At 44.6% G+C, this 14,788-nt stretch overlaps 1 protein-coding gene across 2 annotated transcripts in view; it reads right to left on the reverse strand.

Moving 5' to 3' along the window:
* Positions 1-1,424: 1,424 nt before the first annotated feature.
* Positions 1,425-14,788, reverse strand: part of LOC147607472 (uncharacterized) — a 54,718-nt gene continuing 41,354 nt past the window's right edge. The window contains exons 2-3 of one of the 2 annotated variants that reach the window (XR_015264744.1): positions 2,448-2,509; positions 1,425-2,101 (exon numbers count right to left, since the gene is read on the reverse strand). Coding sequence is in view for 1 of the 2 variants with exons in the window: in XM_086790653.1 (XP_086646779.1) it covers positions 1,896-2,101 (206 nt within the window). In the remaining variant the exon portion in view is untranslated. The remainder of the gene's footprint in view (positions 2,102-2,447; positions 2,510-14,788) is intronic. The other variant, XM_086790653.1, reaches the window with a different exon arrangement.

Genomic DNA, 14,788 nt, shown 5'->3' on the forward strand with positions numbered 1-14,788 from the left:
CAAAGGTATGCAATACATGTCAAGTTCAACCACTATATTTGCATGCTACTCTTTACAAGGTCACGCCAACAGCTGACATTGTAGCATGCCTTGAGTCAGGCAAAGTCAATAAGGATATTCCCTTGCATAGGCAAAAACAATTACTGGCTGACTCTCAAGACTATCCAATAGTGGGAGAACAACTTTACCGAAAAGGTGTTGATGGACAGCTACTACGACTGTGTGTGGGAGACAAGGAATACATACCTATTCTTCATCAAGCACACTTGGGAGTAGGCAGTGGTCATTTTAGCGCTCGAACAATGGCTAAGAACATAATGCGGTCAAGAATGTGGTGGCCGACACTCTTCCATGATGCTGAAGCATTGCGATGAGTGTCAACGATCCAAGGTACCTAACATGTTTGATCGCATGCCTCTTAGACCAATGATAAGCACCCGTGCCTTTGCAAAATGGGGCTTAGACTTTGTTGGGCCAATTAAACCACCTGCCAAGGGCACACACGCTGAATACATCCCCGTCGCCATAGATTATCTCACTAAATGGGTTGAAGCTAAGGCAACGATGAAGAATGATGCTCGTACCACGGCAAAATTCTTATATGAAAACATCTTCACCTGTTATGGACTACCTATTGAGCTTGTCAGTGATCAGGGCACGCATTTAATCAATAAAGTGATTGAATATCTCCTACAAGAATTCATGGTCATTCATCATAAATCTGCTCTATATCATCCCCAAGCCAATGGCCAAGCTGAGAGCACAAATAAGGTGTTATGTATGGCTTTAACAAAGGTTGTAGAAGGGTCACATAGCAATTGGGAACTTAAGCTGAACAGTGTCTTATGAGCATATCGTACGGCTTACAAAATTGCCATAAATTGCACACCATACGAGCTTGTTTTTGGCGTGAATGCAATTCTACCAATTGATTTCTTAATCCCTACTTTACGTGTTGCAAAGTCCTTGGAATGGACAGGTCATTAATTGTCAGATAGAGTAGAGGAACTAGAAAGACTTGGAGAACATCGCCGCACGGCTGTAATGGGCATTTATGCAAAAAAAAGAAGCCAAAAACAATGGCACAATTCCAATGTACGCAAGAGAGAGTTCCAAAAAGGTGATTTAGTTTTGGTGTATACTCTTAAGAAGCATAAGCGCAAATTGAAAATGCAAGGCTTAGGCCCTTATGTCATCAATGAGATCACTTCAGGCGGAGTTGTTTGCTTAGAAACTTTGGATGGTGAACCCATGGCTAACTTCATTAATGATAGTTGTTTAAAGCGTTTTCATGAACCACTAACTGATGAAATTCTCAAGAAAATGCATGCAACTAAGACCAAGAAATTAGCGCTGGGCACCATGAAGAAAGAAGCTCAAGAGGAGGCACAACAACGAGTGGCAAAAGCTAAAGCCCGGCGTCTTTAGATTTCCGCAGTGGGCATGAGCAACAAGGAAGATGCCGACAACAAGGAAGATGCCGACTATGTCCAGCCAATGCTCTTACAAATTGGCATAGCCAATTCAAACCACACATGCAAAGCACTTTTGGATTCAGCCGCTGATGTGAACGTCAAGGCGGAACATATTTTCAAGGCATTTGTCAAACAGTCACAACCATTCAGCTGAACATCATTGCAAACCAATCTATCAACTGCACCGGCATGGTTACTGTCTCCATATTGGTGGGTGCACACAAAGAAGACTATCTGTTTTATGTCACAGACGACAAGGCCATCACACATGACATTGTACTTGGGCGTGCATGGATGCACAAACATAGGAGATGTGGGAGGCACGCTTTATCAGTCTTGATTTTGATACAAAGCAAATCAACCTTCCACCAGCAATTGAAGTGACGGCCATACCTGCCAAACCATGTACGCATTCGGCTACTACCACACAACCACCACTATAACCGCAACAGAAAGGAGATATGCCGCACAATGCAAACACTCAACGGCGACATCTCCCAAGAAAACAGTTGCAGGCACAGCATCTCCATGGTAACGGCAACTACATTTGGGTGCCAAAATCCAATACAGAGCCAGTCTAGGCACGTTCGTTCCAACAGGATTCCAAGCACATGAAAGCAGGCGCCCTGCACAAATGATGGTTACCAAAAAAATTGCTGCAGGAACAACACTTCTATCAAGGAAATAACTTCATTTGGGTGCCAAAAGTGATACAACGCCTGCATATGCCACGGCGGGATTCAAGTCAAAACTCGGCTACCCAAATACCTCTGCAACAGACTAGAGCACAATTGGAACCCGACTCAAGTGTCCTACCAATTTCAACACACAACCAAGGGCGAATAGCAGCGGACACAATCAAGCACACCCAAAAGGTCAAAGGCAAACAAACAACAAATGTGCCTTTTTCACAAGTTGAATTGAACCAAATACGCTAGAACATCATCAATCTACCGTCAAGCTCAAGTTTACCTTTGTGCCCGGGTTTGCAAATGCAAGCTCCATCCCTCAACATTCGACAACGGGCTCAACTACTGCAATGCAAACTCTTTGGTCAAAGCTCTTTGCCAATAGAAAGTCAAGTTGCTGTTTGCTAACACAAATAGCATACAAGTCTAGAGTCAAGCGTTTCGGGCCAAAACGTGCTCAAATATCAGTCCCACAGCTTCATGGGGTGTACTTCTGACAACAGTTGTTGCGACCAAGGCCTGATGTCAAAGCCCTAGTGGAGTGTAAGAGTAGGGCAAAGGACAATAATGGAAGCAGGATGTTTATATTGCAATTCAAGGTAACAAATGTGGCAAATCCATACAAATACAACCGACGGAGCAACCAAACAAGGCAAAATTGACAGGTTCCAGCAGTAGTATCGCACAAAATCAGCCATAACTCAAAATCAAAAATCATTTTTGAGATTCTACAAAAGCAAAAGTGTTTAAAATGTTGCTGAGCTACTCTGTCCAAGACCCATTTTTCTTTGGTTACTCCATCGACAGGGCACCCTGTCGATGGAGTGCAATAACTGAAGCATAAAAATTCATATTGAAAATGTGAGCTTGTCAGCATCAAGGGCTTCATGCACACCCAAAATCAGCTAAAAATACCCTATTAATGGGACCCCTGTCGATGGAGTAACGTGGGTAAAAAACAGTGATTTATTGCTACACTAGGTCAAAGAGGCAAAGTGAGCTCAAGCATTCAAGCAAGGAGTGTGCATCTACATCTTACCGCGCCAAACCATCGCTCACACTGCTCTTCACACGTACGGTGGGGGATTTTCATTGCCGGGCATCTGCCCCATGGACTAGGGTTACCACAAGTACAGTGCCGGGACTTGGTCCCAGAGGCTTGTGCATTGCACACCTCATTCTTTGGGGATAGAGAGCGGATTGGCACTCCCTCACATTCCCGACTAGCGCCATAGCAGCGAAGCTCTGCCAAAATTTCTGCAAAAATCACACACTTAGGTTTTGGGCGCTATGGGCAAGAAACGGAAAGACTGCAAGGAGGAGAAGCAGGAAAAAGCTAAACGCAAACAGCTTCCTACACCACCGGAAGCCAAAACAAATGAGAGCAGTGATGAGGCTCCAGCACCAGCAGCAGTTGTGTTCACACTTGACCACTACTCAGCAGACTGCTTTGTGGATGCTGCCCTGATGATTGCAAAACAGGCTTGTGTGGCCAGGGGCACTTTCAGGGATGCAAGGGGAAGAGAGGTACTAATGCCTATACCCATGCAAAGTTTTTTCAACCTCCACACCATTGACCCCAATGCCCCACACATATGGAGTAGTCTATGCTTGAAAGGGTACTTTGCGCTTCCAGCATGGTGACCTGACCTGCAAAGGGCATGGGAAGCACTAAGTACACTCGGACCTAATTTTGAGTGCCAGGTGACCAACTTCATTGGAGAAGAGACTACAATCAGGCTTACTTGGGGGCTGGTAAGAGAAGCATTGCACCTGCAGTTGTTTGATGTGAGCTTCAATGACAAGGCACACAAAGATGTAGATAGGGAACAGTGTTTAGACGCAATGGAGCCGCGATGGGACCAACTCAATTGCCAAGCAATCTGGCTACCCTTGCAACTCCACATGCAGCACCTGCACATTTCCAACCCTCACAGGTGGTCTGTGCCAGAGAAAGTAATTGCGGTTGAATACACCCTGAAGCAAACAACAAAGCCCGAATCCCAAAAAAGACTGTGTGAGCACCTTCCTGCACAAGTTAATGAGGGCGAGCCAAAGCACCTGCAGTCGTTTGATGTGAGCTTCAATGACAAGGCACACAAAGATGCAGATAGGGAACAGTGTTTAGATGCAATGGAGCCGCGATGGGACCAGCTCAATTGCCAAGCAATGCAGCTACCCTTGCAACTCCACATGCAGCACCTGCACATTTCCACCCTCATAGGTGGTCTATGCCAGAGAAAGCAATTGCAATTGAATGCACCCTAAAGCAAACAACAAATCCAGAATCCCAAAAAAGACTATGTGAGCAAACAACAAAGCCCGAATCCCAAAAAGACTATGTGAGCACCTTCCTGCACAAGTTAATGAGGGCCAGCCAAAGCAGCATTACAAAGGGTGAAAGCAAGGCTACGCGCAAGACAAGGCCTTATTTGGGTGTAGTACTTCCACTCACTAGAATAGTGTATCATGCCTTGGGCAGGGAGCAATTGCTCCTCGATCCTTGGGAGAAGCCTGAAGATGCAACCATTGGAAGCAAGACTGCGCCAGGGTCTTGGCCAGTCCAAAAGACCAAGAAGCCTGCAACGCCAAAGAAAGCAAGCATCTACAAGGGGAGACCTACAACAAGAATTGAGATGGCTTGACCTAAAGACAAACCCACTGAAGAGCCAACATAGCAAATTGAGGAGGAGACAGAGGAAGAAATGCTCTTGAAAGCATTGAATTTAAGCCAGTCTCAAGTTGGTACATCATCTCTTCCTACGTCATCAGCATTGAACAAAGATGAAGATGCTCAACTAAGGGAGGCCCTTCGCAGAAGCTTATACAAGACCCACATCAGCCAAGAAGGGCAAGCGGAGAGATTCTTTTCCACTATTGAAGGGGTCGTGTATTCTGAAAAGGATATGGCTACGGTACATCAAGTCCTGATCAATTTAAGCCAAGATCCTGAAGCCATACTAAGCTTACACAAAGCGTTGGCTTTACTGTGCAAAGAACGAGACAAATACATAGAAGAAAAGGAAGCTCAGGAAGCAGAAAAAGAAAGGAAAAGGAAGGCGGACAAATTGGAACGAGCAAAGAAAGATAAGGGAAAGGGAAAGATGGATGAGGGAACACAATCCACTGAAAGAACCCGAAGCCCACAACCACCAAGCCCAAGACCACCATCTCCATTACCAACCCCTCCTGTACCAAGCCAGCCCCAAAGTTTGCTTGCCAGTACTCAAATTCAAGTAAAGATTCTTTCTTGGAACAATAAGATAAAGGAGCAGCTCGGCAAATGGCTTAGCACCGAGGAAAGGGCAAAGTTTGAAGACGACAAGCTAAAGGACCAACAGCAAGCTTTGCAAGCTCAACAACACAATGAAGACCTATCCACAGCCTTAGTAAGACTGCAGGGAGTCCAAAGAGCGGTATCAAAATGCTATCCGCCAAAACATTGAAGAAATTCCAAGAAGGGCGGCTCAACTGCAAGGGCTCAGAGACACCATCCACAGCCAGGCAAATTTGTTGGCCTATCAATGCAAAGAGTACAAGATGTGGATGGAAGTCATTCACAAAATGGGCTTAGAGTACAAAAAGGTGAGCAATGAAAAATGATCACTAGATGAGTTAAACAAGGATCTGCAAGCCCAAAATGAAGAAAAGGACAAGGCCCTTGCTAAAAGCAAAGCGCAAATGAGAGAATATCAGGGCATGAACAAGCAATTGGCGGAGTTCCTTCGCCAGGCCACCAAAAGAGCAACTGCGGCTGAAGAACAAGCACGAGTCCAAGTGGCTCACCTGCATTCAAAGAGTGGCTCCACCAGAATCCTTACGTTGGGCTCGGACATTCTAGACTCTGCCCTTCAGTAAGAATTAAACGCCGTCCGACCTCAACTTCAAGAAGAGAGAGCCAAAAATGCCACATTAATGGAAATAAGGGAGGCAAAGATGAAAGAGATCAATGAGCTGAAGAGGTAACTGGAAGAGCTCAGAAGCGGTCAAAGACCAACTACCCCGCCTCAAGGTTCCCCACCTAAGGACCTATCTCCAGTTTGGGATACGCAGATAGAATAAGAATCACAGCCTCCATTGCAAGGAGAAACAAGTGCAGCCCCCGTTGCAACAGCCATTCAAAGGACCTACACTCCTATACAAGATTATCAGTGGTTGATTACTAAAGAATGTTTTTCAAATTTGGAGGAGAGAGCCAGAAAGATGTACTTGTACAAGCGGGAGATGTATGAGCTCAGGAGGTTAATACCACAAGAGCATTTCCCCAAGGACATCTTGGAAATGGACAAGGCTCGGATAAGAGCAAAGATAGAGAAGGATTGGGTAGATTATGAGTACTTGTACCCTAAAGAGACAAGAGGAGGATACAACAAGCCCGCATCCATGCACGACAAGTCACTTTGGGAGAATCAACCGGCATGGAGAGAAAAGTGGATCAAAAAGCGGCGCAATGCTTTGAAGATTTATTATGATTCTCCCAGGGACATGAGGGTGGACCCCACTTATTGCCCAATAGAACGCAGGTACGCGTGGCCAGAATTTGAGAAGAAGCTTCAATGCAATCCAAACCTCCTCAATTTTTTGAAAGTGGCCAGCCCTACAAGCTATCTGGAAATCAATGACGAATGGATGGCTGAACTCTACGAGACAGTCATCAACTATTATGAGGAGGTGCCGAACTTCACAATTGTAATGTTCTGTAAATTCTTAAGGCTTCTTCATACATTGCTAACATGCTTTCAGATGGAAAAGAAGATTGATCCTTACTACTACAAGTACAACCTGGGTGATCAAGAGCTGGCATGGAACCTCAATCAGTTTCCATTGCCACAACAAGTACATGGGTTATACAAAAGAGTCAGATTCCTCAGGAGCTCATACATAATAGCCTTTGAAGAAATGATGACTACAGGCTTCCTGGAGGACTATATTTCAAGCTGCTTTGGGCCGAATGCAAGGATCGATGACACCTTTGTGCAAAGACGTCTATTAGATGTGGAGCTCACCTATTTACCACCTGACATCACCAATCCTAAAGAATTGAAGAAGTAGCATGACATGTTTACAATTCTCCAGTGGAAGAATGCCCCAACTAGACATGAACGCACAACATTGGATACTCTCCTCCAACGCATAGATACATTGGAGAGTAACATGATATGCACAATACGGGGAAGGAAGATTCCAAGAGGACAACAAAGGCATCCCCAAAGAGGAGATTGGCAAGGGGGATAGCCAGGAGCACCGCAAAGATAGGAACCAACACCTAGTCTACCTAGAGAACGCCAATGTACGCCCATGAGGGATGAACCAATCTATGATAGGACAAGCTCTCTGGGGACGACTGCTGCAGCAGGGTTTCCAATCATACCTCCACGCCAAAGTCAACCCACCTAGACGTCCAAGGATGAAAAGAAAAATGCCCTCTAGTGAAGCTGGAACTTCAAGGTCACATTCACAGCACCAAGAGCCTCCTCCACAAACTTGAACATCAACATGTCTGAGGGCGGACATGAATTAGACAGGGGGGATTGTTTCGGCATATGGTGAAACAAGCAAACAAGGCAGCAAAAGACAAAGCAGAAGAGGTCAAAGAGGAAAAGCAAGAGTGAAAGAAGCAAGTGCACGAGTGGCACTGCGATGGATGCGGGAGCGGAAAAATACTAAATTTTTAATAATTTTAGCTTGTGATTAAAAATCCCGCCAAAGTGCAATGTAATATGTGTCAAGACAAAAAATGGGCTCGTGAAGAGTTCCACATTGTATATTTTCTAGCCTATTTTCTGAGGAATTACCTATTTTCTTAGAGGTGTCCGCCCAAGTGTGGAAAGCTTAAGTTATTTTGCCCTAGGTATAAAAGTGAACTCTTCTAAGAATTAGGGGCTTTTTGGTCATTTCTCAAAAGAGCTCTCCACTTTAGCTCTCCTCTACTCTAAGCCTAGCTTCAACCTTCCATAGCTTAAGCTCCCATTGTAATCTATCTCATGATTAATGAAGTGGGCTATGGCTTCTCTGTTCTCATCTCTTCCTCTATTAATACTAAGTAAACTTGTTGTCAACTCCGTCACATATGGATATGCTAGCTCTGGGGTACTGGTGGCCACTGTCCCCGCATCCATGTGTGACCAACATCAACATGCATATCTCACATATGTCTTGGGTCCATGTTAGAAGCATCATCATGCTCTGACATACAAGCATCAGTCTCTGACATCAGCATCTCAAGAAATGATTGTACCACCGATGCATCATCGGCACCCAAATCAGCCATCTCTGCCATCACACATGATGACTCGCCTTGTGCATCCATAGAGTCAACTTGCTCTACATGTCCATCAATGAACATATCATGCACTGACTCCACATGCTCAACCACTGTCGTAGCATCCTATAGCTCATCGGCAAATGAGACTTGTCTACTCACATGCCTAAATGGCTACATCAACCTCAAAGATACAACACCATCTCTAACATGATCCACTAACAAAGGGTATATATCACCATCGGCGACACCTCTAGCAACAACTAGACAACCTTGATGTATCTGAAAGCAACTGGCTCCAAGAGATACATGGCATCTGCTACGTATCAACTGACCATAAGAGATCAAACTATGTCTTAAATCCGGCACATAACGCACATGATGAAGCATAAGTGATGCACCACTCTCAAATGACAAGCATACATCTCCTGCACCAAGTATCTCATGTGATGAATCATCAGCAAGATGCACACAACCAAGTCTCCCACTAGAAACGCTCATGAACCACTCACGATGTGACATGACATGGAAGGTAGCATCCGCATCTAGTAACCACTGTGAAGACAATGTGCAACCACTGATACTTGAATACAACATAGAGGTAAATGTGACATCACCATCACACACATAACTCACCTCTCTAAGAGCTATCTGCATCACGCATATATCTCCTCGGTTGCCTCATACACCTGAAGCAATGTCGTCTAATGTACCCTCTGTGACCACAATGCCAACAATGCAAGTATCGACAAGAACGAGACCGCCGTCTCTCATGAGTCATCATCATAGACTGAGAACCATCACACATATCAACTGCCATAAGTGAATGCCAAACTGAGAGATCAACTCGACCACTATCTGTCATCAACATTTAATTTTGATGTAATTTAAGCTTTTCCAAGACCTTTCTTCTCTCTAAAAAGTGGCTATTCTAGAGAGAGAAAGTACATGAAAGCATATGTAAAGGATAATAGGACATGGATGGAAATGTATTCATGGCAAATTAAGTGCCAATATATGAATCTCATTTCATTATGTTTTATCAAGGTCTTTCCCGTCTCTTAAAGGGATGAATACTAGAGAGAGAAAGCATAAGAAAGCACATGTCCGGTGGACAAGGAGGCATGCAAGTAAGTGCATTCATGGTCAAGGAAGTGCCAAAAGGTGAATGCCACTTCAAAAGTGCATAGGAAATTCTTCCTAGAACTCAACAGGATTTTACGGGGCTCAAACGGGCACCCGATGGACCTAGAACGGCAATGTATGGCTTACGGTAGAGAGAATGGGGGTGTACATGGGCAAGGGGGGCAGAAGATTTAGGTTATAAAGCCTTCCCCTATTCCAAAGGACCCTTTGAACACATTCAAAGTCCCAAAAATGGGCACCCACACTCCTTAACCCCAAATCTCTCCCCATAATCCTTTTAGTCAAAACTGTTATTTCCACAGAGGGTGGAAAAGTAGGCTTTACTAAAATGGTCAAAACTCGCACAAATCAACTCGGATTTCAGAGATTTTTTTATGGGCAAGAGGTCTTTTCAAGCTCTACAACTTTCTAGAGGTCGTCGGGCTATAATTCATATGATAGAGGGGTCATCTGAGAGAAAAAATAGAGGCTATCCTGTTTAGACAGCTTAAGCTAATATCCCTTAAGTATTAAGCTATGGAGCTTTCTCTACTCATGTTCCTTATAACTGATGATTCTCCCTCTGCAGCATATGATCCCTCTTCTTGTCCACTGAAAAGACCTCTTATCTTCTTTAGCTTACCTGCAGAAGATTTAATTTTAACAAGTTTAAAAGGATTAGCCACAGGGCTCTCCATGTCCATTGTACAGAAAGCATCTGGCTTGACAGGATCTTCTATAACAAAAGCACTTGGTGTTTTGTACTGTGCATAATCCTCTGTCTCCTCTAATTGACTCTGCAGTTTAGACTTCTCTGCTACCAGCTGCATCACCTCTAACAGCTCCCTTGAGAGTCTGGTATGGCTTGAAAACAAATTGACCAATCCTCTCTCTGATCTCTTTCATACCACAAAACCCTATTGAACCATTTCTGACTCGATCCTCTGAACATCTGCTTCAGAGACTAACACTCCACCTACTGTCAATTCCTCTTGCTCACTGAGCACTTGCTGTTTCATCTGCTCCAAAGGCCCCAGTTTGTTATGCAACATCTTATTTTCTGCTTCTAGCTCTGCTAGCTTCCCTGAAAGTCTCTGCATCTCTGAATCAACACTGGACTTCAAAGATGTAGTCCATCCTTCAAATAATTTCAGAGATAACCTGTTCCTCACTGACTGACTAGTTTGCTCAGAGATTTCTTTAGTTGTGGAAACCTTCAAATCAACCATCATTGCATTCAGAACTTTGACTTGACTCTGCAAGCTCTCCACCTCCTGAGTCTTCTCTGCAAGCAACACTTTGGCTTGCTCATTAGCCCTCTGAGCCTGTTCTGCAGCATAGGCTCTACTCTGATACTCTCTGAGCATAGAGACTAGCTCCATACAGAACTTCCCCAAAGACACAATGGTTTCTCCCACATTCTCTGCAGACACAACCCATGACTGCTCTGAACCAGACTTGGCTCCCAAAGAAGACACTTTCGAAGACATTCCCTCCATCTTGAATAAGCCATGAGTCTTACTTGCTTCTGCTCCCTGTTCCCTTTCTAGCAATTGCATCCTTTTCCCTAACTTAAGGTTACAGAGAGTCAGAGCTTGCCCCAACGCAGAGACCTTTGTCCCTAAAAATGGCTCATCCTCCTCATCCATTCCTAATTGCAATACAGCAGTTGTAGCCTCCTCCATAGTGTAGCCTGATTCCAAAAGAAGTCCCACTGTTTTCCTCTCCTCCTCGGTCAACTGTCTGTCCCCATACTTCCTCTTCAGAGTCAAAGCAGTTGTATGTTGAAGAGGGTTGAAGTCCAAAGGCTTTGCAGGGATAGCTGTCTGACAAGAATCATAGTCAAATAAAGCCTTAAGGAAAGGCCCAAGCTTACTCTTGGTCACAGCCCTTCTCTTATCCTTCTCTGCCACTTCAATCATAATCCACTGATGCACCATAGTGCCCCAATCCACATCAGCCCCTGCCTCTGCGGCAGCCAAAGGAGTGTAGGACTCTTTTGACATATAATCAATCTTCTCGAGCAGGAGCACACGCTCCATAAACCATCTCAACTGCTGCTTCCTGACTGGCTCCACTGCCTTCAACTAGAAGTAATGCCTAGACCCCACAGGGCTTCCAAATTCCTTCTGCATGTCTTCATCAGAAACAATACTCAAGGCTTCCATATCTGAGTGAAAAGGTAGATTAAATACCTGCGAAATCAGAGCTGGGGTTATCTTCGTTCCTCCCTTCAACACACCTTCTGTCTTCCTTAACAATGCCAACTGTGTGGGAGCATAAATATTATCCTGCCACTCTGCCCACTCCAGTTGTGCATATTCCATCAACCCGATTGCCTTCAGCCATTTAACATTTGCATTGTTCTCCAAATCCATACTGTACTTGAAGGGTGAGAAATAATCCATCAGGCTACCCACAGCTAGAGAAATATCCTTTGTCGAAGCCGCCTCCTGTTGCTCAAACCCTTCAAAATCCGAGCTCAGAGTTTGTTCCACCTCTTTAATTGGTACCGAGTGTTCTCGCAATGACCTCCTGCCTATTGTGCTCTCCCCTTTTGGTTGGCTTTGCTGCACTATCTGCTTGCCCTTCACCATAGCTAACCTCTGCCTAATGGTATTCAGAGCTACAAGGTCTGTCCTGTTGGTTGAATCACGGCGCATTGTTGGAAATAAGTGCACACTAGGTGTACTATTTCTCTAGTCTAGTTTCAGTTGAGTCTTTATGTCTTGAGTCTAGTGCCATGTGGCACCTCTATAATTGTCCCATAAGTCAGTCTACTCTATCTTGTACTTCTCACCTATATATTGAGGGTGTCACATCAATGAAAGTATCAATCTTGTGTCTTGTCTACACTCATCTCAAGGTAACTCTTTGTCTTTCATTTGTGTTCTTGTTTCATTTCTAGTCTGCTCTTGCTTTCATATTTTCTACATGGTATCAGAGCAGGTTTATCCTGGCTCCCCTCATCTTTGCCCCTGTTTCCTGTGAGCGACTGCCCCTCTTCTTGCTGCAGTCACTTGGTTCAGAACAGGCCGCCGCCTTTGCTGTTGGCCGCCGCTTAGCTGGGTGCTGCCCCTGCTCTTGGTAGTCGACCTGCTGCTGTAGCAGCCCAACAACTAGCTTCTGTCCTCTAGTATTGCACATGCAGCTCGTCGTATCAGTAAGCAACCCGCCGGCCTGAATTTTCTATCCGCCCACTTTCTTGCTGTCCACCCTGTTCAGGCTCATACAGCCCGCTGTACTGTTGCTGCTCTCTTGGCTGCCTTCTTCATCGACTCAAGGGTGCGCATCATCTAGAAGCAGCTGCAGATCGACTTTCCTCCTAACGAGCTATTTGCTGCATTCAGTTCTGCCATCGCTTCCTCTTGAAGAGTCTACAAGGTACTGTGCATTGTCTCCTTCAGTTTGCTGGTCAGTCCTTTTCTTATCCTCATATCTGCAAACTGCTAGTTCCTCATGCTTCGATGGGCTGTCACATGCTATGGCCTTGACAAGTGGTGAGAGAGCCGGCTTCTAAAAACAATTTGGATCTCTTCTTTCATTCATTTCTGCAATCTTGTAAGGGAATAGACACTGCCCTTGCATTTCAGCAAGAGGTAAGACCTTCCCACATGGCCTCTTCTACTCATTCTCTCATGTCTATCGACAAATTCAATGGGTCCAACTTTCATACTTGGCAAATCAAAATCAAGTGCCATCTTATGAAAGAAAGTCTTTGGGACGTTGTTCACCATGCTGCTCCCGAAGATTCCGACATTGAGCAAGTTATCACTTATGCTCCCACTGCCAAGAATGACAAAGCCTATGCTATCATCTTGCTCGGTCTTGGAGATGATTACATTCATCACATCTCCGACATACAGTCTGCTTCTCGAGCATGGATCACTTTGGATACCCTTTTTGGACCCCGCTCTAAAAACTCTAAGATTGCACTTATGATCTCATTCTTTGATCTATATATGCAGGAGGGAGCTACTATAGCCTCTCATGTCAATTATTTTCGCAGTCTTATGGTTTAGCTTGCATCAGTGAAGTCCCCCATCTCCGAAGATATTGCTATTGCGGTGCTTCTCAAAAGCTTACTTGACACTTATGCTACTCTTGTCACTACCTTCAAGTATCACAATAATCCTACTCTTGAAGGTATCATCAATGCTCTCCAAGAAGAGGAAAGAACAAAACAACAAAAGGTAATTGACACTGCATTTTTAGCAAAGAAAGGAGGTTCTAAGGTAAGAAAGCCTTGCACCCATTGTGGAAAAACTAATCATATGGAGAAGGACTGCTTCAAGGCTCATCCATGCACCATTTGCGGCCGTGATAATCACCGGGAGAAGGACTGCTACTCTAAAACCTCTACATCAGCCCCTGCATCTACCTCAGCCCATGTTGCTGCAGCATCTTCATCAGCAGATCTTGCTGTTCATTCTTCCAATGATGAGGAGTGGGCTTTCTGATTACTTCACCTTTCTTGTCTACCACTTTGACCACCGATGATGTAGGTCAAGGGGTTCTAGTGTCTTACTCATTATGCTTTCTGACCTCTCTCTTGTCCCTACCCAAGAGGCAGAGATTGCCCTTGAGGAGGGGATGTCTTCAAGGTCCATCTGTTTGTCTACAGGAGGTCTACAGTTAGTCTTCTGTCTATCTAGTCTTGTCTGTCTGTCTGTCTATTTGTCTATCAATCTGACCGTGTCTTGTTTTAGATCCATCTTGTCCCTATCCTTGTGAACCCATATGAGGATATCACTTGAGGAGGGGTGTCTCAGGATCTTTGTCTGTCATGTCTTCTGTCTTGTCTCTCAGTCTATCAGTCTTTATGTCTGTCTTCTAGTCTTGTCCATCTTGTCTTCTAGCTTGTCTCTCAATCCTTGTCTAATCTCTTTGTCTTGGTCTTATCTTTTGTCATGTCATAGTCTTGTCTTTTTGTCTTCCTCCTAGTGTCCACTTAAGGAGGGTGTTGGAAATAAGTGCACACTAGGTGTACTATTTCTCTAGTCTAGTTTCAGTTGAGTCTTTATGTCTTGAGTCTAGTGCCATGTGGCACCTCTATAATTGTCCCATAAGTCAGTCTACTCTATCTTGTACTTCTCACCTATATATTGAGGGTGTCACATCAATGAAAGTATCAATCTTGTGTCTTGTCTACAGCCGCCAATCCTTCTCAGAGGAGAATCTCTAGCTCCTTGCTACGACAATTGCATCTCTAGAGGCCTCCACTCTGAGGTGCAAGA

This window comes from Cibotium barometz, chromosome 55 (assembly GCF_041138505.1).
Source record: "Cibotium barometz isolate CiBa-2024 chromosome 55, ASM4113850v1, whole genome shotgun sequence".
Lineage (NCBI taxonomy): Eukaryota > Viridiplantae > Streptophyta > Polypodiopsida > Cyatheales > Cibotiaceae > Cibotium > Cibotium barometz.